Source organism: Aythya marila, assembly GCF_965140915.1.
Source record: "Aythya marila genome assembly, chromosome: 5".
Classification (NCBI taxonomy): Eukaryota; Metazoa; Chordata; class Aves; order Anseriformes; family Anatidae; genus Aythya; species Aythya marila.
Genome location: NC_139046.1, coordinates 62,495,736 through 62,520,106, shown reverse-complemented (window position 1 = coordinate 62,520,106; position 24,371 = coordinate 62,495,736). Strand labels below are relative to the sequence as shown.

The 24,371-nt window shown below is 41.0% G+C and overlaps 2 protein-coding genes across 5 annotated transcripts in view; both read left to right on the top strand.

The window, feature by feature from the left end:
- Nucleotides 1-2,347: 2,347 nt before the first annotated feature.
- On the top strand, nt 2,348-11,676 carry TMEM41B (transmembrane protein 41B). The gene is made up of 7 exons (XM_082760954.1): nt 2,348-2,469; nt 3,316-3,433; nt 4,587-4,715; nt 6,198-6,291; nt 6,863-6,967; nt 8,984-9,122; nt 9,941-11,676. The coding sequence occupies exons 1-7, from the start codon at nt 2,415-2,417 to the stop codon at nt 10,108-10,110; spliced, it is 810 nt and encodes a 269-aa protein (XP_082617080.1). The 5' UTR covers nt 2,348-2,414; the 3' UTR covers nt 10,111-11,676.
- Nucleotides 11,677-16,029: 4,353 nt separating this feature from the next.
- Nucleotides 16,030-24,371, top strand: part of DENND5A (DENN domain containing 5A) — a 62,634-nt gene continuing 54,292 nt past the window's right edge. For 3 of the 4 annotated variants that reach the window (XM_082762657.1, XM_082762655.1, XM_082762658.1), the window contains exon 1: nt 16,030-16,279. In XM_082762657.1, the coding sequence (XP_082618783.1) occupies nt 16,168-16,279 (112 nt within the window). In that variant the 5' untranslated portion in view covers nt 16,030-16,167. Of the gene's footprint in view, nt 16,280-16,594; nt 16,812-24,371 lie in introns of all 4 variants that reach the window. The other variant, XM_082762656.1, reaches the window with a different exon arrangement.

Below are 24,371 nucleotides of genomic sequence, written 5' to 3'. Positions count from 1 at the left end.
ACAAAGCTTGTAGATAATTGTGTAATTCTGTCTATAGCCTCAGAGAACAGATAACAGAGAGCACTGCTTCCACTGGCAAAGTCACTGAGCAAATCCAACTGGAGATCAGAGCACTTTTATCATTCTTTCTCTGACAAACACTGTATTGTGCAGTATATGTTCCTTATCAGGAGGGATTTAGAAAGAAGCTCCAAAGACAGAGGAGATTTTAGACTGTTTATGAAACTATATATTATATATAGGTGATACTTTAAACATGAAGAGAGTAAATCTATTTTCAGTCCACAGCTATCATTCCCAGTACCTTGTGGAGCGAAGCTGTTTCCAGCACAGCTGATCTCAAACTTGTATTGAAAGTTTCCTCGATCACTCACTGAGTTCCAAGTTACCAAAACTGTTTCTCTTCTGAACCCTTAAGAATACAGCTTATGGTTGTATTTTTCAGTCATGGTTTTCTTTCCAGTAAACAAAATTAAATTAACTTTTTAAATATAGGTTCTGAGTTATTTTATTTACAGAGTCCTAAGGGACATTCCCCAGACATGTCACTTTTCTTGTGACTGAACACAGAGGTTCCGCTGATATTTCTAAGGTATGGATGTCTTTGGAGGTGACTATTTAAATGGTCACAGGATATTAAATACCACCGACAGTTTCAAAGTTTTGTAAAACAGCCAAAACGTTCTCAACAGCAGTATTCCCCTGAGGGGAACCAAAAAGAGCATAAAATAGACAGTCTAAGAGTCTTCTGATAATGTAGTTAACAAATACCACGTATGTAGTATATTTCAACTTCAAAGTGATTAAGTTAATTAATCCTCAGATTTCACACTGGCAGCAATTCAGAGAGCTGGAGCTGAGTAGTTATCTTCTTTTCTCTATTTGTAATTATATAGGGTAGCGCTGGGAGCTTACTGCAGAATCAGTGCCTTGGGAACCATCTGCAGGCTGTGCACTTGTACTGAATAGAAGGGGAGATGCAGAGAGAATTTGTATTTCTGTAATTATTTGTTGCATGTCTTACAGTGCTGTCTGGAACAGTGGGAACTGCAGGAGACTTTAGCAAGAGTCAGATGTTTGCCTAATTTGTGTTGTTAGGTTACCTGCACTTAGGAAGCACAGAGGCTCTGCAGTACAAAGCAGAGATCAGTGAGAAGTCAGGTATCTACTGAGCAGACTCTGCCTGACTCCTTGGCTCTGAGTGATTACTGAACAACAACCATTCCACACTGATTCATGCCCCGTGGTACAATCCATTGTATCAAAATGAAATAAAGGCCAGCTTAGCAGCATTTAGAATGTGCTCTACAGATTTTAAACCATAGTATGCATTTTATTTAAATCTTCCAGTACAAGCTTTTTCTCTTCTGATTCAGGATGACTTGGTAGAAATTTTTTTGTACAGTGAAAATGTGATTGATAATTTTACTTCCAACACTATTCAGCTTAAAATCAATCTAACATTATGTCAGAAGCCATCCAGCTAAGGAAGAAGCCCTGCTATTTGGATCACTTTACCTGGAGTACCAGGAGCAATGGGAGAATCACAGAGACACGATGAACACGATATGCATTTACAATAGGGGAAAAGAGCTATCTGCTATGGTGTCAGCAGTTCCCATCTCACCAGTGTGTACAATGTCCTAGTGTAATGGTTTGGAAGAACAAAGGGTTCTGTCACCTGGAACCAATGTCCACAGCAACAAGTCCATAGGCCTGACTGGCTCCTCTGGGCACTAGCATTTCTGAAACACCAAATACAAGTATTAAAAGGGAATTATGAGATTTAATGATAAAATTCAAAATAAGCAGATTCTAAATGCAAGAAAAAAAAACAAGTAAATTAAGGATTCATGTGGAATTGAATCGTGATTCAAAGCTTTGTTTGGAACCTGATGACAATTTATGCTTTGGATCATTTATTATTATTAATTTATTAATTATTATTTGGCAGTGCCTGTACTCATGGCTGGCATTTGGGCTATGGACTGCTGGCAGTGACTGACGCCGTTGTGCAAGCGTGTTCTCTACACCTGGCGACAAAACAAAACCTTTTCGCAGCCCTGCTGTACCCTGTGGAATTCCACCTCAGCGCGGGACTTCTTATCACCTGTAAGATTGATTACTCAATTGTTGTTCCCTACACGGGGACATTCACAGGGCGGCTTTGCAGAGGGCACAAACCCGGTGGCAGCCGGGGCTCAGCTCTTTGAGCACCGCCTCCCGCCCCTCACGGCCCCCCGCCGCCCAACGGCCGCCCTCCCGCCCCTGGGCGAGCGGCGCATGCGCAGCGCGGCGCTGAGGCGGGCGGGCGGCCGGGTCCCGCCTCCCCGCTGCCCGCCCCTTCCCTTCCCTTCCTTTCCCTTCCCGGCTCGGCGCGGCCTGAGCGGGGCCGGCGGGCGGCGGCGGCGGCCATGGCGCAGCGCAGCGCGGCCGAGAGCGCCAGGCAGCAGCGGCAGCTTCTGGAAGGTGGCGGGGGGAAGGGGGCGCCTCGTCCTTGCCGCGGGCGGGAGGGGCTGGGGCGGGGCCGGGCGCGGCCTGTGCTGCCCCTCCGTCAGCAGCCGGCGGCCGGGGCCCGGCGCCGAGGCACCGCCGCCCCGAGGCTGCGGCCGCCCCGCGCTCCGTCAGCTGCCGGGGGGTGCGGGGAGAGGGCGGGAGAGGCCCCGAGCGCAGCTGTGCCGCCTGGTGTGCTCGCGGGGTGTTCCTCACGGCAGAACTTGGGCTGTTACCAGCTTAGAAAGAGATACCTCCGATACGTGTGTTTTAAAGCTAAGATAGGTGTAATTCCTGCCTCTGTGACCTTTACATCCCAGGTTGTTGTGGGCGTGTGTTCACGCGCGTTTTCTCCCGATGAGTGTGTCTAACCTAGTTGGCCGCTTGCTGTGCCTGGCGTTCGTCCTTAGGAAAACTACAAACAAAATCGTTAATAAGCGTGTCTTGGAGTTGTGTTGCCTATACTGGAGACTTAACTCCAAGTTACTAAGTCTTAACTCTCAGGAGACTTCATGGCAAAACTAAAAATGCGTGGCTTAATTTGTTCTACAATAACTTCTTCTCTGCTGATTTATCTAACTAAGGCTTAAATTATTAGCAGCCACAGAAATTGATTTCTGTGGGATGTTTGCCAATGTAAGAACCTCAGATTTATTTGGACGACTTCAGAGCATGTAAGCAGTGTGTTACGTATGCTAGTGCAAGCATTTTGTGGGAAGATGGGATCTCTGTGGAGATTTCCTTAACCTTTCCTTAGAGTGTAACCTTGAATTCTGATAAGTTATTGTTTTTTTTGTAAATTCTGGTTGTATTTAATTTCAGGGAAAGCTCAGGCAGAAGGTGGATCAGCTCGAACATCTCTTCTTATTTTAGTGTCCATCTTCACATCGGCTGCTTTTCTGATGTTTCTGGTATATAAAAATTTCCCACAACTTAGTGAGTAAGTATGTAATTTGTTTGCTTTTCATTCAATATCAACTTGCGGAGGAGGCTGCGTGGGGTTAAGTGATTTTTGAATAAGTGATTTTTGAACTGATGTAAGTTAATTATAGACGTAACCTTATTTAAAGGAAGAAAGCCATTTTGAGTGTATAATCTCCAATGTCACAACACAAAAGGCAATACTGAAATGCGTACTAACCAGTAGGATCTGTTTAAACACTGAAGTTGTGCTTGACCTAGGGTTTCTGTTGCACAGTTGAGTTACCATGTCTTAAGAAGATACCTGTTGTCACTTTAGCAATGATAACTACTGTTCTTAACTGTCCTCAGTTGAGAGCCAAAGCATGCTTGGTTAGGGCTAGGCTTTTTTTAAAATGCCTTGTGCTCTGCTATAACTGCAGGGTGCTGTTAAAAAGGTGACATCCTTCTTCCTTCATGCTCAAGGTTCGTGTATTCTTCCTGTTTTTTGTTGCGTCTAGTACTCATGTTGGGAACATAAATAGTTTGACAAGATGCAAGCCTGCTTGTCTTACAACTTTCTTTTTTTCTTTTAGTAATAATTTTTTTGTCTGATTAACTTGCTCAACAAGTACGGTTTGCAACTGTCCAGTCACTAAGTCTGATACAGAGGAAGAGAGGATACTCAACTGTGCTGCCCAGGGTTGCACCAGATTAAGGTGTGACATAAGGTTTTGCTCTTAAAGCTTTGTATGTCTGTGAGGTGAAGCTGCACTGCGTTTGAAGTGTTGCTGCACTTGGAATGTTGTGACCCTAGAATAAGGCAGTTATAGTTAGTTTTGGCTGAAACGTTGGCTGTTGTTCAGTTGCTAAAGGTTTGGGTTGAGTAATTGTTTCTTTTTGATCTTAACTTGAGAAGAAGAAAAAATCCTAGAAATGAAGCTGGTTATTGTAATGTATAGGGAAAAAAAAAAAAGCTTGCTAATATCTAAAATTGAGGATTTTTCTATTTCAAAGAAGTGTAAATATTACAAAGGTTTGTCTTAGAATTTTACTACAACATAGTGATGCGGTTTGTTTGCAGACATAGTTCAGTGATCTAGTGTATCTAATTATCTATATATTCAGCAATTAATTTTACTGTACGGTTTACTTATATCTCCTACCATGCTTTCTCTTCTTTCTTTTTTCAGAGAAGAAGGAAAATGTATAAAGGTTCCTAGAGACATGGATGATGCAAAAGCCTTAGGAAAAGTCCTGTCGAAATATAAGGACACATTTTATGTTCAAGTGTTAGTAGCTTACTTTGCCACATATGTTTTGTATCCTTTTTCTGGTGTGAGAAGCCTTTGCTGACTTCTTTTCTATGAAAAAGAAAAGAAAAATGCAAACATAATTTATTGCTCTGAGATGGAGAGGGGTAAGATACCAAAGTGTGTTTATAAGATACGTGTTTTAGAAAAGTTTTTTGTTGAAGTGTTTCAGTATGCTTTTTTGGATTGTAAGGAAGTACAATTTCTAAATACAGAGAAATTGAATTGCGTGCCTGTATAGTAGTAAATGTTGTCTAAGATTGTCATGCAGCTTCAGCTACTATCTACCGTGGACAATATTTTAACTTTCATATTAGACTTATTTTAGTGTTCCGGTAGCTAAGTGCAAACTAAATTCCCAGATAAAAATGACTGCTGATTCTAAAGGAAAACAAACTACCACTCCAGTCTTCCGGAGGCATCTAAAAGTGTTTGAGGCTCTTATTGAAGTCCTTACATCATTTCTCAAGGAAAACATTTTAAGCCTTTCATCTCTGCAGTGCCCATTTAAAAAAAAAAAAAAAAAAAAAAAGAAACTCTTCTATTTTAGAGAGCTAGATTTTTGAAGTACTTTATGCCTAAGGAGAGAGACACAAAGGCTGCCTGTGTTCTGTCTTAACTTTTTTTTCCCCCTGAGTGCTGAATGTATTAATCATTAAACACACTCTTAACTGGAACACTTAACAGGTTAATAAAGCTTTTCAGCCTTTCAAAAGTTACAGGAGGTCTATTTCATTGTTTAATGCAGTAAGGTTCTCAAAACCCAGAGAAAAATGATGCTGAAAGTGCCATTAGTAGTTTGCTTCTAGCATATTCTCACAAGAGTAGCTCACAAATGATAGATTATATTTGAAGAAAACTAAAATGTTAGTTAATATATAAACGAAGTAGAACAGAATCGGCATTTTTATTGAACTACTGCATCAGCTGATATGACGACATTTACTGTCTCAGCAGCAGACTGATTACTTGACAAGCATGCTATAGTTATGTTAGAACCTTGGCACTTGGAAAATGTTCTGTTGTCTGTAATGAACTTGATATCAAGGATGATTGTTTGGCTTTTTATATTTCAATCAGTTCCATGGAATTCATAATCACTAGAGGTTTCTGTGAACTTTTCAGAGTGACTGAAATCTGCGTAATTCTAGTTAAATGTCAGATCAGAACTGTATTTCCTGTAATGCCATAAAGCTACAATGTCAAAGGTAGCACAGAGATAAAGGGAGAACATAATACATATTTTAATTAGTGACTTATTTTTATATCTGACAACGATATATCTACCTCTTGTTTCTCTGTGCGTGGGCTGTTTGTGCCACTCTGCACAAGTATTTTGATGTAAAGATCTTTTTAGGCCATGCCTATTTGTTTATGCTTTTCCAAATTGTACTACGTATGCTGACTGCTTATTGGATTAAAAACTGGGAAGCTTTTTTTTTTTCTTTCAAAAAACAACAAAAAAAACTTCTTTAACAAAGATGCATCCAGCTTGCAAACATTTGCTATCCCTGGGTCTATATTTCTCAGTATCCTGTCAGGGTTTCTTTATCCCTTTCCTCTGGCGTTATTTCTTGTTTGTCTGGTAAGTACGGAAAATAGTTTGTGAAGGCATGTATTTTTATCCATTTGGAACAGAACCAAACATGTAAACAGTTTTCTTGTGAAATGATCACAGGCTGAGTGAAATAAGGGAATGCTTTATTCTCCAAGGAATAAATGAGTTCTTATTCAACCGTGTTGTGAGAAGGATGTTATCTACAAAACTCAGTGTAGCGTTGGATGATGATCCAAACAACTAAACTGTTTTCTTAATAATGGAGGCGTCTGGGTGTTAGTCAGCTGGAGAGTTGCCTTTGCTTCAGACTTGTTCAGCATCCAGCAGAACCTGATATTAATCTTGGAACATAAGTAATGCATTCTCTCAGTGTTAACTGACAAGTAATCAACATTGTCTACTTTGTGTTAATAACGATCTAAATGCTTTGGGATGAAAGGAACTAGTTAGTGTCGACAAAGTTCTTAAGGAACGGGTACAGGAAGTTCTTCCTCCTTAATGGAGGACTGTGCAGAAGCAGCCTCTAACCAGTCAGTGTAATTATAGGGACACAAGGCTAATATTAATTAGCGATTTCCTGCTTTTTTTTTTTTTTCAGTGCTCAGGACTTGGAGCTTCGTTCTGCTATATGCTTTCATACTTAGTGGGACGGCCAGTTGTATACAAATACTTAACAGAAAAAGCAGTTAAATGGTCAGAACAGGTAAGTTTCTAAAGAAGTTGAAATTTATAGAAAATATGTAGTGGAATAGGATGGAAAACTAGCGGGGATTGTGCTCATAAATCTAGTCGCAAAGAAAGGATTCTGAGTCCTTTCTGACAACGTGTAGTTACTTTTTGAATGTTTTTAAGCAACAGAGTATTCCTGATTGTGCTATTTCCTGTGAGGAAGCTCTCCTCAACTAGGAAGAGTTTGTCAGTGATAACCCCTCTGGTTAGCTAATAGCCGTAGGAAGCCTATCTAGTTTTGATTTGAAGTAATAGCTCCCTGAGCATCAGAACTGATGAAAGCTGTCTTTTTTTCAATAGGATGAAAAATATGTTGTTGTAGGTCTGATTGTAAAAATGTAAATGTTATTGTGGTTAGGGCAATTCCTAAGTTTGTTGCTTTAGTGTTTAAGAGCAGCAGCAGCAGCATATCCCTTCCTATGGAAAGGGTATTGCTTTTGTCCCAGTTTAAAGGGTCTCTTTGTGTTCTTACTATATGCTTACATGGTAACTTTCTACCAATTTTTGGAATTCACTGTTTTTGTGGTATATAGAGAAGTATCCCATACAAGCTGCTTGATTTTTGTACAAGCTCAATTTCCTTTAGGCCAAGGGAAAGTATCTGATAACAGGAACTTGGTAAGCTAATTATCTGATTAAACTTCAGATTTTGCTTTGCAAAATCCTAGCATGATCGGTATTTGAGCCCTTGTTTTTTTTGTTTGATGCTCTTAACCATTTTCAAACAGCTCTTTTTGGCAAGTATGAACCATGACTTACTGCTCTGTTCTCCGTTTAAATATTTTTATGATTCAAAAAAAATCTTGAACTTGTTCCTCACTAAGATATAGAGCTGCGACCTACACAGTTGATTTCATTAAATAGTGAATCTTGTACCAAATAAGTATTAGAAGCCCAGTATAATCTTCAAACTATTCCTGAAGTGGGAAATAGTAACTATTTCCACTGGCAGAACTGGCTCTGTGACTCTAAATTTGCATAATTGCATGTGTGATTCATATCTCACTGTTTCCAGGTTAGGTAGACTATACAGTTTTGGCACTACACAGAATTAATTGTTGATTAAGCATTAGTCCTTCATGAAGATTTAATTAAAAAATAAAAAAAAAAGACCAAACACCAGAAACGAAGTACTGCTGAACAATAGCAGGACTGACTGCGATAATGCAATTCAAGCTAATATGGAAAAAATGGGGTTGTGTCTAGGATAAGTTGCTGCACCTGATTTTAGATGGATTTACAGTCAGGTGTGGTTTAGTTTCATCTATCTGGGGCCATGTGGCCACGTTTAGGCTTAGACTTTGTGAAGGCCTGCAAGGATAGAGCAGAGATGATGCTCTGCTACCCTTACAGTTTGCTTTGGGGTTATGGGTGTTTGAAAGGGCCGGAGTTCTAGAGCCAGTGTGGGAGCAGAAGAGGCTTTGATGTAGTTGTGTAAGGAGGTGAGCTAGACTTGAGGACATAATTGACTGCAAATCAAATTTGGACTAATGTGGCTGCTTCTTTATGACGTTTATGCTAGACATTATAAAGTACGTGCAGATAGGCTACTGCCAACACAATCTTAAAACCTTGTGATGAACTCGAGAGCCATGACCAGGGTAAGATTCCAAGCTAGGAATACAGCTGCGTTTCATGTTTGATTGCTTTAGGAATAGGATGACAAGCTGGTAGAGTTGGTTGGACTGCAGTTAGAGGTGACGGAGCTAATGCTAGGGTTAGTTCAGCACAGCAGCAGGCCTGCTTCTTACCTGATTCAGACATATTAGTTCTCTACCATAGGCTGGTGTTTCCAGAGTAACTTCAGTGCTATGTAACAGTGATTCACTGACTCTTCCTCTCTTCCTTGAGTCATCATTTAACTGATTTGTTTGCAACTTTTAAATTTCTACAAAAGATGGATTAAAAAAAAATCACAAATCTCTTGTAGTAAAACCGTTGCTTATTTTGAAGGCAGATGTTTTACTTATTTATTATTTTCTTTGCACAGGTTGAACGACACAGAGAACACCTCATTAACTACATAATATTTTTGAGAATAACACCATTTCTTCCAAATTGGTTCATCAATATAACATCTCCTGTAATAAATGTGCCATTAAAAGTATTTTTCATTGGCACCTTTCTAGGTAAGAATTCTGAATAGTGAACTGCAGTTTGGGGTAGCCAGAAGTGGCATTATTTGCTTTTGTTCAGTGGTTATCACCACCTACTGGGCAGCTGAAAGATTACACAAGAGTATTCTGTCTATACTTTCTTGATGATGTGTCCAGCTTTTAGCATTAAAAGACTTAAGTCTTCAGGATTATTCTGATGCACTGGATGAGGGGAAGCAGGCTATAAGGAAACATACCTTGTATGGACACTTTACAAGTAAGGACTGTTGCTCCACTCCATGGTTATACTTCTGTGAACTACTATAGACTTCTATTTTGAGTTCAGCGTAGTCATGCCAGAACAAGTGACTTTGATCTGAAGGATTGTTCTTCCCCTTCCCATCTATTTTATTATAATATACCTTCCTAGGAGTGCGTTCATAACTACTGTAGTGCTAAACATCTGAACCTTGTGTTTTGCTTATTTTTGCAAATATTTTTAATTGGTTTAGGAGATAATTTATAAGCTTCCATTACGAACCTAAAAAAAAATCAGTTTGCAGAGACAACTTGCTATCTGCACAATCTGGATCGCAGAGTTTTTTAAGTTTCCTGTGTTTGTATTAGCATCCAGCAGCGTTAAAGGTAGCATAAACAGTTCTGATAATGGGATTTTGTCTTTGAATTTTGTATCTGTACCTGCACCTTAAAAAGAAAATACAGGCAACAGATTCTGAGGCTTTGGTGTTAAAACCTAGACAACTGAGTTAGGAATTTTCTTGGTTTTGTTTACCCAAAGAAATTAATCTTTCTTAAATTTATTGTTCTACCCTTATACTTCCCCCCTCCAGGTGTGGCACCGCCATCTTTTGTAGCCATTAAGGCAGGAACAACACTATACCAACTTACAACAGCAGGGGAAGCTGTTTCCTGGAACTCTGTTTTTGTTCTCATGATTCTAGCCATCCTTTCCATCCTACCAGCTCTTTTCCAGAAGAAACTGAAACAGAAGTTTGAATAAGGATCAAACTGGACCCAGACTTCCCATGTTTCATCTCAGGATTGGCACTTGTGATATTTGTATATTTGCTTTTCTATTGGATCTTAAGCAATTAAAGGGGAGGCTTGTAATGGGTAAGAATGTCTTTAAATGAACACGTGACCTGCAACTGAAGGAACTGTGTTCAGAAAATGTACTACGTAGTTTTATAACCAAATCATCAGTGTTTTGCTTTGGGGTGTATGTGCGGCCCTTGGAATGAGGGAAGGGAAAACACAGATGTCATGTTTTGCTTTGATTATATGCAGAGCAAAAAATGTAACAGACATAAACTACAGATAATGCTTTCTAATACTTGCAAAAAAAAAAAAAAAAAAAAAAAAAACCAACCACCAAACCCAACCCTTATTTTTTCAATCTGATTTCTGTAACGTACTGTATGTCTCTGTAGACTTGCATGGGATCTGGTCTGAGCACAATTCTCATCTACAGTCTTTCTTGTCTTTTGGGGTTCCAAAATTATAGCATAATATGGTAAAGGTGCTCATTCAGAAGCATTTTTTTTTTTCTGAATAGTACTTTAACTACAAAGATACACTCACCTTGATTGTTTACTTCTATTACTGTTGTGTGGACTTAAATACTTGAACCTACATCTGCTTTACTAACTGGATTAACAAAGGCAAAGTGTCAGATCATTCTAACTTACTCTGTAAAAGTTTGCTCTGGTAGAGCAGGCTAGACTTTTTACTGTGGCTAGCTGATTTTGAAATTCTATTTTTATGTTAATTATTTTGCCAATATTTTACTTGCATACATTTATCCTGTGAATTCAAGAAATTGATCATATATAAAACTTTAACTTCCTGAGTGATTTAAAAATGTATAACTTCAGTGTACTATAAATATTTCTAAAGCAATATGCAAAGAGGATACAATTTTTCATTGCAGCTCGATTGGCTAGAAGAAGTGTCAGGTACGTTAATTGGTGCGCTTCTTGCAAAAGAGCTGAATCCAAATACTGTTCTAAGCATCATGCAACAGAAGTTTATGTGAATGTATCTAAAATTAAAGGGATGATTCAATTTTCTGCTAAGTCAGTAACTGGTAATGGACAACCAGCTATGATTCACCTTTTAAGTAAAAGTCTGCTTATATATAGCCAATAAATGAGGTACGTGGTACCTGCCCTTGTACAGTTAAAACTGTTGTAGTCTGTATGATTGTCAGTGGAGTCCCATAAAATGAGGTCCTGATCAGCAAGGAATTTGGGTGCATGTTTAAGTTCATCCTACTGAAACTAGTGCTGCTTATAGGCTTTAATTTGATGCTCCTGAAGCACCTTGCTGAAATGGGAACTGACATGTTAGCATATACTCCAGTTCAAGGGTTTACTTGTCTATATCCCCATGTTAACTCATCATGGTAGATCATTTGAGATGTAAGAGAACAGTTCCATGAATGTAATAATGTGAAAGGTACTGGTACCTTCTAAAACGTTTTGTTCTTTTTTTGTAACATAATGTTAATTGACTCCAGTTTATTGCAGTATTACATGTAAATATATAGTAAATATTATTGATGAACTATTTTGGTCTTTTATTTAAATCTGGGTTGCACAGTAAATGGTATTTTTATGTAGGTAAAGGAACTAATTTCACTTCTGTTTACAAATTTATTGTAAGCATTTAGCTTTAGGGAATGTTTTCTATTTAGAATTGAGTCTAAAAGTGTACTTTATTGGCATTTAAACCTGAATTGTTACTTTTAATCGTTGCAATTCTAATCTCAGTGCTCATCTACCTAGAGGATTTGCTCCATAGTAAGTGATAGCTATTGTGAGCTGAGTGCCCACTGGAATATTGGGTGTGAAATAGCTGTAGATTTACAGCCTACTCTTCTGCATAGTTAATTTTCCATGCAGATTAACTCAGAATAAATTATATACTTGCTATTACCCAGTTGCTTGTCTCAAAAATGGTCTCAATCTTTGGTCAATAACATGCTGTTGTAAAATTCCTTCTACATTGTACAAAACCAATGTTTTGGTGGAACCTTGACACTAAAGAAGGAATGAACTCCATTTCAATTTCATATGAATCATGCTGTTACTTGGCACTTTCATTGAGGTGTGTTTCACTATGTAGATGGGATCAGGGTATGATACTGAAAAACCCATTTCAGCTGTAGACTAAGTTGCCATCACAGTGCCTAAAGGCCCTAAAAACCTTAAAAGGGTTGAAAATAAGTTACTTCCTTTTGTGACAAGTTAGCGTTTTTTTTTTTTTAACTTATCCCTTCCATGTTTATCTTCATCTGCCAATGGCCTCAGGCAATTCCCTATCCCATGAGGACTGATTCTGAGGGTTTTTAAATATAATGAAAGTCTTGTGGAAAAGCAAAAAAGTGTTGTGCTGTGGAATAAGGCGGTAGCTTGCTTTTTATGGGAATCCAGCCAGTGCTCCAAGAGAATAGCCATACATTTCTGCCAGAAAAGCAGTGTCTACCGTGAAGCAAACTTGAAAATCAGGAAGGTATAGTTTAACTACCAAAAAACAAACAAACAAACAAAAAAGAGCTGTTATCTTCTAGAACTTTTTGTAAACAATATCTGCATGACACCATTAATAACTGCCTCTTGCCGTTTCATAATAAAGCTACTGTATAATATGTGAAACATCGTATTTTGAGTACAATGAAGTATGCTGAACTTCCTGCTAAGCCTAATTTTTGATTCACTTATGATGAGTTCTTCTGAAGTGGTATTTTTTTAATGACTATAAAAATTAAACTGAACTGATGATCATGTGGGTGAGATTTGTTCTGTTTGTACTTCTGTTTCAGAACACCTAGTTAGACTTCCTGCTGTCTGGAAGTTATTTCTTTATCATGTACAACAGTAATCTTTTTTTATACTTTTATAAAGTATATATACAAAATTAGTTTTCATACTTTGGACTGGAAAGCAATTGATATAGCTCATTTCATCTTCTTAGATGGGAACTCATATATTTTGCTTTTTCTGACGTGAATTCCTTATGGAAGACTCACAAGGTAAAGTTGCTATAGCTTCATTCATCTGCTTCTGTTGTCTGCTTTATGGATTTCTTCTTTGCACTGTACACTATGTTGATGTTGAAAGCATGCCAAAAGATTGAGACAAAAAATAAAATAAAAAGCAAGTGTGTCTTTAAAAGCTCAGTGAACTATTCTATGATGCAAAGCCAGTTTTTTTTTTTGTTTGTTTGTTTGTTAGGTTTTTTTTGGTAGCTATTTCACAAATCTTTGTGTTATTCTAAAAAATACTTATCTTGTGTAGCATGATAGTTACTCAGTATAAAACCAGGTTGTCTACTAAAATGCAGTGTGGATTGCTGTGTTCAGCTTTGTATTAGAACTGGAAGTATGCTGCATGTATTGTACCATCCAGTTACTTAAGCTGAATTATTCAGCTGAAAAACCAACAGAACCAACTCAACCAGGTAGCTAGCTGACCAAGGACTGAAACACCCACGAGCTACTGCAGGTACTTTTATTTATTTATTTATAACAAAAAGCAGCCACTTCATTCTTCACCTTATAAAAACTGTTGCAAACAGTCTGTGATAAAGGATGTATCCAGAAAAACTAGGGAGAGAGCTACCTGTCTTTTGTGACATGGTAGTCTTTCTATTGTTTTGCTGGCCTTGCCACATTCAGCATTGCTATCCATTGCTCTTGTTCTTTTTTCCTTTTTCTGACACAAATATTCCTTCGGTTACCTACTTAATTGATACATATACTTAAACTGATAAATTGAGTTGCGTGTAGCTGTGACAACTAGTACTGTATTTCAGGCTTAAAGAATAACGTATTCCTAGGATATCGCTATCTTTTTTTCCCCAGAAGTATTCTATTTCCTAAATATGCTAGAGGAGATGAAACCTATACCCACAAATCTTACTGTGGCTATAACATGCTAGAGTGTATTTAGATATTTTTGGAGCCTGTGGATCAGATTCCTTAGATTCCCTCCCTAAGTTTTCAATCTACTGTTAGAAGACACTATGTTAAGTTCAAGTTAACTAGTAGGAGTAATCTAGATATGTGCGTGTTAAATTCTGCCTTTTATAAGTATTTATTGTCCTTATGATTTAAGGCTTGAGCTTAAAAATTCTAGCCTTTGCCATTGAAAAGAGCAGCTGAAGCAACAACAAAAGACTTGCTGAGGACAATGAATCTTTTAAATCATTTTGTAGTTGCTAGCATGTCTTTGTTGTTTTGTCTAAACATAGTTTCCACAGATTTAAGACTTCCCTTACATTTTATGAACATCATAGAGAATACTTTCAAGAATTCACAGTGTCATTGAGAGTGTTACTGCCTCACTTGAGGACATATAGTTGATTTGCAAAGTTCAGTGACAAAATAGCTGTGTTTTAGGTGCTTCTGGTGATGGGATCAGTGCTCAAGAAGTCTGACAAATTCAAGCTGCTAGATGCTGAATTAGATATTACAGATGCAAATAAAAATAGCCCTCACAGTATCTGTACTACATCACCAGTTTCCTCAGTCTTTCTTGTAAGTTCTTCTGTGCCTGTCCAGCTATGACTTCTGTTTATTAGGGTTAGACTACAGTTTGGACTTACTGAAATTAAGCTTACCACATGCTGAATACTGTGTCTTTTGCCAGATGAAAAGCAGAGTAAGAAGCAAAATGGCAGAGAATACTTAATGAGTATAGAATAGGAGCAACCAGATTTAATGAGTTCTATTCTCTATTAGTCTTCCTTGAATCACCAGGTAGGCTCAACGTATTCTAAATGGCTGACTCTGAATCTCATAAACTTGAGACTTTCAGTCTAATATTGCATCTCGTTATCCTCCTATTGTTGTTGAAATTTCTCCCTCGTGTTCACCAGTGGTTTAAAATTGATCTGTCAGAATTATCAGTCAAACCTAAGCAATGCTTCTGTTCATTGATGACCCATTGTCTGCTCTGTACCGTCATAACCATGTGAATACTTGGCTTTTTGTAGTTCCCAGAAGGATGGAAAAGCTCTCCACCATTTCAGTGGGAATAAATGGTTTAAGAGCTGAGTTATTGTGCTGCAATGGGCTGTGGGGTTATTGACACAAGTCTTATACAAGCTGCTGTCTCTCAACGGCTGGGGAAGAATCAGTAAGTCTCACGTCTTCCCAATGTGAGTTCAAATATGCCAAGTTTCGTGTGCTTGACAGCACGTTATGTTAGGTGGGTACCTGATTAATTCAGCACTACAGATGGGATATAATCGCAAACTACTTGAGCAACCTTAGATAATAATCCGGAAAGACCAGGAAAGTCATTTTTATTCACGGAAACCCTGTAGGATAGAGAAGGTTTCTGGGGTGAAAGACGCGGCTGGGGAGCTGGGCGAGGAGAGGAGGGGGAAGGCTGTGTGTGCAGACACAATTTCAGTCCTGTGCGGCTGTCCCGGGTGTCTCTCGGGCCAGGGGAGAGCCGTGCTCTCCTCCCCGGGGCGGGTCCCTCCCTTGGAGCCCCTCTTTTTCTTCCTGCGCTCCCTGGGCGCTGTGTGTGTGCTGGGGTCGGGGCGTTGCGCTCCGCTCTGCAGCCTCAGCCGTTAACGGTTACGTGCGTGACGGTAACTCGGAGGGAAAACGAATTAAAAACGCGGCGCTGTAGCCCTATTCCCCATCGGGGCCGCTGGGCAGGGCTGGCAGCCGGGCAGGGCGTGCGGCTGCGAGGCCGTGACCCGGGGCCGAGCCGCCCCTCACGGAGCCCCCGCGCCCGGAGCCGCCCCCCCCCCCACTCCCCCTCAGCGCCCCCTGCGGGCGCGGCCCCTCCCGCGGCGGCCCGGCAGCATGACGTCACCCCCCGAGCGCAGCGCGCAGGCGCAGCACTGCGGCTCCCGGCCCGGGCCGCCCCCCGGCCCCCCCGGGAGCAGCCGGGGGCCGCCCCCACAATGCCGTGCGGCGCTGCCCGCTGCGCTCCGCCATGGAGGCGGCCGCCGCCGCTGGCGCAGCCCCGCCGCCCGCCGCCGCCGCCGCCGCCCGGCCCCGCAGCCCCTGAGCCCCGCGCCCCTCTCGCGCTCCAGCATGAGCGGCGGCGGCGGCGGCGGCGGCTCCTCGGCACCCGGCCGCTTCGCCGACTACTTCGTCATCTGCGGGCTGGACACCGAGACCGGGCTGGAGCCGGACGAGCTCTCCGGTGAGCGGCCGCGGGGCGGGGGGCGCCCGGTAACGGCCAACGGCCGCCCGGTAACGGCCAACGGCCGGCCGGTAACGGCTAACGGCCGGCAGGGCGGCATCGCACGGCACCGAGCCCCCGGCCTGGGCTGCTGCCCAGCACCTCCGTCTGCCCCAAAGGGGGGGGACTCGGCCTGGCGCCGCTGCCTGGCCCCGGGCTGAGCCTGGTTACTCAGCCCACTTGCCGTTATAATGCTTTACGAACGGTTTTAGTCATTCTTCCTATTCCTTTAGATCTGTCTTAAAAGCTGCGTGAATAAACGCTCCTTTCTTGTAGAGCGGAGTCTGCGTTGCTTGAGTCATCTCGTACATTGTGCTCCTAAATTTTGGCTATGATCGAAACTTTTTCTTTCAAGTCGTTAAAAGAAAAACTTCCCGGCTGCTCCTCATGCTGAGGAGGACTTTACCTTGGTGCCTGTCTGATGGTACAGCGATTGCAAACTGCAACTTGATGCTTGAGGAGCGAATACAGTGTAATGGGCCGTCCTCTAATGGTACTTTAAATTACAGCATCGATTTCATTTAAGAAGTGCAAGAGAACAGAACGCAATGTGGTTGCACAGATTTTTATTAATTAAATCGTAATTGAACAAAGGTTTTGGATTGAAGGCAATTTCTGGTGTTAATTTTGTAATTCATTCGCTATATATGTGCTTGTGTGCTACAGGGCAAGACACCTGGTAACGGTCTTGATCTCAGCAGGAGCACGGATAACTCTACTTGTATAACTAGATTAAAAACAGTGTATTACTGTATTGAGCAGGCTTTCTAACAGTAATCTGGAAGAGAGGCCAGTGCCTTTTTTAATATTCCGTTTGAACTTACAGGTCTGAAGGCTGGAGCATGATGTTGTGTTTTTGTTTTCCCTGTTAAGCTCTGTGCCTGTAGTATGGAAAACACCGGTGTGCAAGGTGTCTTGCACTCTGCTTTTCCCCTCTCTCACGGTGTTTGTCGCCTGTGACGAGTTGGGGGACAATGGGGAGGAACGGGTTTTTGTGTTTATTGGGGAGCCTGATCTTTGTGTGTGATTTGAGGAACAGGTTAAAAAAGGGTCCCCCCCCTCCTCCAAGGGGGAGGAGAATGAATGCATGGTAACGTCACAGCAGATGAGCTGGCTGGAATTCCAGTGCATTTTGTTGATTTTGTTGTGTTATTAATAATTCATGATAGTAGGACTGATAACAGTTTCCTTTTTAAACAGCATTTCAGGTTATAGCCTCCTCGGGCGCCCTCTGCTATAAATGGAAAGAGCCTCTGTTGATTTCAGTGGGTATCGGCTCAAGCTTTGAAACACTTTGTGCTTCCTGGAAGGCTTTCTCCTTTCAATGAAAGGGTTATTGTGCAGTGTTCCCCTCCGTCCCCCCCTTCTTGTTTCTGTGCTGGAAACCAGGTTCCGACCCCGTGCCCTGTTGGAACAATTCTCTTCATGGGCGCCCGGTGTTGGGGGGTGGCTGGGTGCAGCGGGGGCCTGCCACGATGTCACCGCTGCTGCCAGGCCCCGGGGATGCTGCCGGCAGACTTTGTTCTCGCCACCGAACCGAGCTGGGTGTTAAAGATGCTCCCTACTGCTAGGGCTTTTTTTCATGCCCAAATTTGTGTGATCTGGCTATCTAGGTGCCCTTTCTTGTTACGATGATTGTGTTCGTGATGGGTGACCTGCTGAAAGAGATTTACTACCATCTAGTAAAATTTTTCAGGCAAAACCACAGACAAACAAATGCTGATGTGTTGCTCTTCCTCAAGCTTCACCCAGTGGCAGTTTCTGTGCTGGACGAGAGGTGCCGAGGCACGTCTCCAGGTGCTGACGATGTGCCGGAAGCGATGACAGATCTCTTAGGTTCTGTGCAACGGTCTGTTGCAGAAATTTTGCCTTCAGAGGGGAAATGACGAAATACATCAGCTGCCAAAATCTTTGGTGTGCTGTATAACTAATAAAGCTGTAATGTTATGATAAGATTTCTTAATTTAAGCTGAAGACTGTATCCTGGAGCAGTCATGCCAACAAAGAGGTGCCTTACCTTTCTGCTGGAATTCCTGACATGTTGACTTGCCTAGATGTGATCCGCATGGTGCTGAAAGTAATACCTGCACTGTATGGAACTGTTGGAATTGTTATTCTGCATTCTTTTTCACCAAAGATACTTTTTAAATTTTCCTTCTCTGTGGTGTGTTAGTTTTTAATAATCACTTGTCAGTAGAGTTTGTTTATTATGTAGTGTTAAAGCTACATAATAAAAAAGGATGAGCTTCCTGTTGCATTATACTGACATGTAAGTGTAGTCTGGGAGTTGCCAGTAGGTAGTGTAAAACTCAAACCCAAGGACCTGGACGCTGTGTTCTGATCCATGGGCTTCTGTGCTGCACGTGCTTCCATGTGAATGCCATATCATGAAGATGGTCGTAGTGAATTCAGAAGTAACAGTATTACAAAGGAGAAATAGCTGGTAGATGAGAATGCTTATAATCTTTAAAGGAAAGATGGATGTAATAATAGGATTGTTTAAAAAAGCAACCAACTAGCCAAAAAACACATACAAAACCAACCAGAAAACCCCCACCAACCTTATGGTGGAGGACCAAGGCCAGTCATTAGGCTGTCACCGGCATTTCTTTCTTCCCTTCTTGTCAGTCTGAACAGGTCACTTAAGGTATGGTCCCAAAAATATTTTATTCAATATATAAACTCCTGTTTCATTGGCAAAGATCTGTCTCATGGTGCTTCCAAGCTGATCATGAGCTTCGTTCTTGAGGGAAGATGAAAATATGTGTTCAGTGAAGCCCTGTGCCCAGGCTGTATCCTTCTTGTAGGTACCTTTCACGTGCCCTTTCAGAATCCATAACAGAATTCTATTCATTAAATATGAAGTTGTGATACTATTTTAATTATTCTTAGTCTCCCATACCTTTGTTTGTATTTTGTTTTCAATGTTTTTGAGGTAAGATCTGTGGTTATGGACCATGTAGCATAACAGGACCGATCATTAGTAATGCCAGCCATGTGCTGGCACACCGGCCCTTTCCTGAGTGCTGCTTTGTGAAATTGTGAGCGAAGGTGATGCACGGTGTACGGTATTCACATAGCTCCACTCAAAATTAACCCGACAACCTGACACTAGAGCAAACGTTTCTCCTCACCAGTAAAACAGGAACATCTCACCTCATCTCTCAGTCAGGAACTGAAGGGTCACTGTTTTTCTATTTTGCTGCCTTGAGATTTGACATGGCAACTGATCCTCAGATATTGCCTATTGGGAGGGTTTATTTTAGCAGTACTCTGTACTAATATAAACTTAAAAATATGGCTATGATGAAATAATTGAGAGCATTTGTCACAAATATAAACCAGTACACATTGCTTACCATGTCGGAATTGGTACAGCAGCTTCCTTTGGGGCAGTCCGTGCAGTATTGCTGCAGTCAGCACCTGTGTTACTCTGCAAGATCAACGTGCTTAAATAGTTACAGACTTTTATTTTGTTTGTAAGGGGTTGCTAAAGGGAACAAGGAGGAAGAAGAGCAAGCTTAAAGCATCAGATACCTTTTTCTGACTGACAGTTGACCTTTTTTGTATTTCCTCTTTTGGGTGTTTTTCTCTGGGAATTAAGACATGACATTTGGGGTTGGAGCCAGCTGTGGTTCTTGCAATGAAACTCTTCTGCAATACTGCTTGTTCCTTGGGAAAACGTCATGTGAGTAGGTTTCGCTGTCGTAGTAAGAACCAACGCTCAGCTCACTGCAGAAGTAAACTGCAGTGATAGGAGCCACTGCTTGATTTCTGCCAAAGCTGATTTTGTTTGTTTTGTTTGGGTTTGTTTTTCTGTCTTTGTCCTTAATATGGATGGTGTCAGTGCAGGCCTCCCACAGCTCCCGAACAGTGTGCCTCCTTCCTTGTGGATTCCTTGAGGCTGAGAGGAAGGGTTTTCAGCTTTTTTGCTCCTCTGAGACTGCTTGCCCAAGGTGTTGGTGCTGGGGGGGCTCCCTGGCAGCACCAAGGCTGAGACCACGAGCTGTGTTCACACCGGTCACTGGGGATGGGCAGGAGATGGCAACAACTTCTGGCTGGACTTACACTGGCACATGTATAACGTTTTAATCCAGATAATAGTTTATTCTACTGCCCCTGCCCCCTCTATCTTTTCCCAAGAAGCCTGAGTTGTTTGCCGTGTTTGAGTGCCAAAAAGATCTTTTGTCTCTTTGGGAACTGAGGCAGACGTGCTAGGGTAGCTGATATGGAGCATAAAGAATAGGAGAGCTGATGTAAGGGAGAAGCAGCTGTGCTTTGCTGCACTACAATTGAAGCCACGGTTTATTAGGTGGTGTTTCTGTAATACCAATCTTGTGATTATCACATCTGTGTTTTAGGTGAAACTGGGCTGTGTGCTGTATAAAATCATCTCCCCCCGAACCCTGGAACCCTTCGTTCTCCCACCCTCCAGTTACAGATGCAGCTGATTTGTAGGGGTCTTGGGTATCGTGGGGAGGAGTGGAAAAGTTACTGGGTTTGTTCCTAATTTGCGAACAGACTAATGATGCTAAAAGTACATCTAAATAATTTAGTTTACAAGTCAGATTTTGAAGCCTTTTTTAAAAAGACATATGAGATTCATATCCTTAAAGCAAGGCAACAAAGATGGTTGGTTTTTGCATCCTTTCCCCTATCCCCTCTCCCCTTCCATCCTCCCCAGTTTATTCTGCAAGAGAGATACTATACAAAAAAGCCTCTTAAATGGATTATTTGGGAAATACTGCCACTTGCAAATAATAAAGCACATTTTTTTTTTCTAAATCTTCAAATTACTGATCTTGTAGTTACAAAATCCTACAACAGTTTTTTTTTTTTTCTCCTGCCTTTTCAGTTAGTGATGTCCTATTTGAGTGTTCTTGGTAATGACTTCTCATACTTGTCTTCTGAATTCCTTCTGATCTGCAGGGCTCATGTAGCAGAAATAATGCATGTGAAGTGACGATGTCGGAAGCAGTTACTTAGTGATGTATGTTGCGCAGTAATTCTTCTCTCCGAATTTCTTGACAAGCCTTTTTGGATTTGTGGTTTGCAGTCAAGTTTGCAGTGAACTAGAACGTTAATCCTGAGAGGCTTAAAATATCATTGCACAGAAATGATGAAGCATTCCAACACAAACTGCTAAATGATGAAGGATTTACTTGGGGTACTTCTGCTAAAGGCTAATTTCTCGGTATTTCCAGGAAAATGCTGCCTTGCTTATGGTTTGATTGGCAAGAGACCTTTAGTTTCAAACTTCCCTGTAAAAGTGTGTAATATGGCTTTATTTACATATTTTTACTGATCATATGATCTGCCACAGTCAGGTAGGATACGTACGTTTGTATGGAGTCGTTTACATATTAGTACTGAAGCATCTTAGAAAGAAACTGTGTTGCTTTTCATGAATAAGTGATCTGCAGTCAGATAACAGGATGGTCCTAAGTGACCTTTTCATTTTCAGATAGAGCAATGTTTTAATGTTTAACTGAGTGAGGAAAAAAAAACAACCCTGAGAGACACAGAGAGATTTTCTTTCATCATGACTTCAAGTGACTTTAGCAAAGTCTTGTTGCAGCTGTAGTTGCTGCTCTTTGTATTTACAATTGCACTCTGTGTTGCAGAAAGATGTGGGCAGGGATCCTGAGGTTTCTTCAGTGTACTTGTCTGTGTATTGCTTCTGTCCTCTACAAGCATATTTTTTGTGAACTATTCTACTATTTGCATGTATTACTTAACTCCTCCTTAACTTGCTACTTTCAGCAGACTCCCTTACCACTGTTACCTCCCAGATTTGCTTCCCAAGCCCAGCACTACCTTACAGAGCTGTCAGAATTACCTTGGGGAAAAGTCCCTTGATTTAACAAGGTCAGTGCCAGCTCTAACCACCATAAGAATGGCATGGCCCTTTCTGGCTCTTTTATGTGTGTGGTCCAAGACTGAAATCTGAGAGACCTCATTCTGGGCTTTCACTGAGGGCTGGTAACATTTCTGTTTAGGTGCATCTCAGTCGTTCTGAGGATGAGGTGAAAAACACCATGTTTTTCTTTCTTGAAGCTCAACCACAGAAGGCATTTAACTCAAGCTCTTGCTTCCGTGGAACCACAAACAGTCTTTGCTCCTGACTCTGAACAAGTCTGTGACTTGTGTTTTTAGGACTGAATAAAAGCACTGGACTTTGTTCTTCCTCTTACTTCTAGTCAGATTTTCATATTGAAAACTTTTTTTTTTTTTTTTTTCCCCAGACATGAATCTTTCTTCTTGTGAAGAAGAAAGGTGAGCTTGATGTGGTACATATGAAAGAAAAGAAAACTTGAGAGAAATGATTGATGAGATGATAAGGAAAGATATAGGTAGAGCTAGGATGAGCTTCAGAGTTTGTCATATACATAGACCAAAGTGTTAGCACCTCTGATTAAATTTGTGCTTTTTTAAAAAAAAATAAACTCTATTAAAAAAATGTAAACCCCTCAATATCAAGTAAGTACATTACTTTCTCACAGGGCATTTTGTTTTGGGTCCTTAAGACGGGTTACTGCAAAACAGTTTTCCAAGGCTTGATAAGAAAGTGAGGCTGGACTTCCTGTGCTTGCTGTTCAGTGTACATCATTGGAACAGCTTTTAAAATCTGCAGGAAAGGCTTAATTTGTATTTTTGAAATATATGTATATTTTTCTCTTTGGTGCAAAATCTCAGTGGTACTCTGGAAGAAAATAAGTGTTGGTGAAAGCAATGGAGAGATGCTTTGGTAATAACATTCAGTCCTTGTGCTGTTACATCGGCATCCTCCCATCTGCTCTGGAGGGCAGTGAGCGTGTAACAAGTGCAGACATCAACTCCCTGGGACACTGCAGTGTAGAAGGAGATGCTCGGTGTTTCGTGACGGTTGGCTGAGAGGGTCTGTGCTGCTGTTTGCTCAGGGTTTTCGGAAGTAGGTCCACTGGGTCTGCCAGTCTGGGCAGGGCACGAGGGGAACAGCTGATTTCTATATTCAATATACTTAAAATACGCTCATCTCCACTTCTGTTTTATATTTCTGGTGCATGTAAAAGGATTGTGTTCTATTCTGAGGGTAGGCCACTCGTTTTGTTTCTTAGTGTCTTCTTTTGCAAGTATTGCAGATTTGTTCTGTCAAAGACATGTGCCCGCCCTGCTGTGGCTGACAACATGCCTGTCATTGTCATTTTGAATGCTGCTTCTGTTGTTTAGTTGAAAACAGAGCTAAATATCTTCTTGTTATATTTGCTGTGACTAAAGCAGAAAAGAAAAAAGCCTTGTAAAAAACAATTCTGTTTTTAAGAGTACTTTTTTGAAAATTTGTATCAGGCAGTCTTGGTTTAAATACATCGCGTCCATCTGCTGTCCTGCATACAGAGCAGTGAAAGAAAATAAATGGGCTTGGGATGTTTTTAAACATTTAAGCCGGGGAGGGGGGGATGTGTTTGTTCTTGTTGCTTTTCTAAAAAGCTGCGTTAGATTCTTGATGACTTCCTTTGCCCCTTCCCTGCCCCACCTCTTCCCACCTTCCTTAGAACTGTACCAGAAAAGTACAAACCAAAGCTTTTGGTGTTCTGACCTTGCAGTCACGGCGTGCAGATGTTGTCAGCTGTTTTTTCCGTGGTACATTCAAAATGCTGTGGCAATTTTGAAACTATTCCAGTGGTGTGGCAATGTGTTTTGTTATCAACTAGATGAATACAGAGTTAAACGATAGATCTCTGTTCATCTCTTTATTCTCATTTGTCATCGAAGGCTTACAAGAATTTATCCCATTGAAGCAATGGATGGTCAAGATATCATTGGTATCCAGTGGAATTTACACCAAATATCCAGTTACACTGTGAAATTAACTCATATTTTTTATTTCAGTTCACAGTGAGGTTCTTCATATCACAATTGTTAAAAATAGGAAAAGCAAAAGAAAAAAAGAAAACATCAGGGTCTTTTACAGTCAGCAGATTAGAGTTAACCTGTCTTTTTGTCCTTCTCATATTTTTAGTGACTGCAGGAGGAATAGTTGTATTCTCCACTGAATGTTAAAATGTATGTTGCG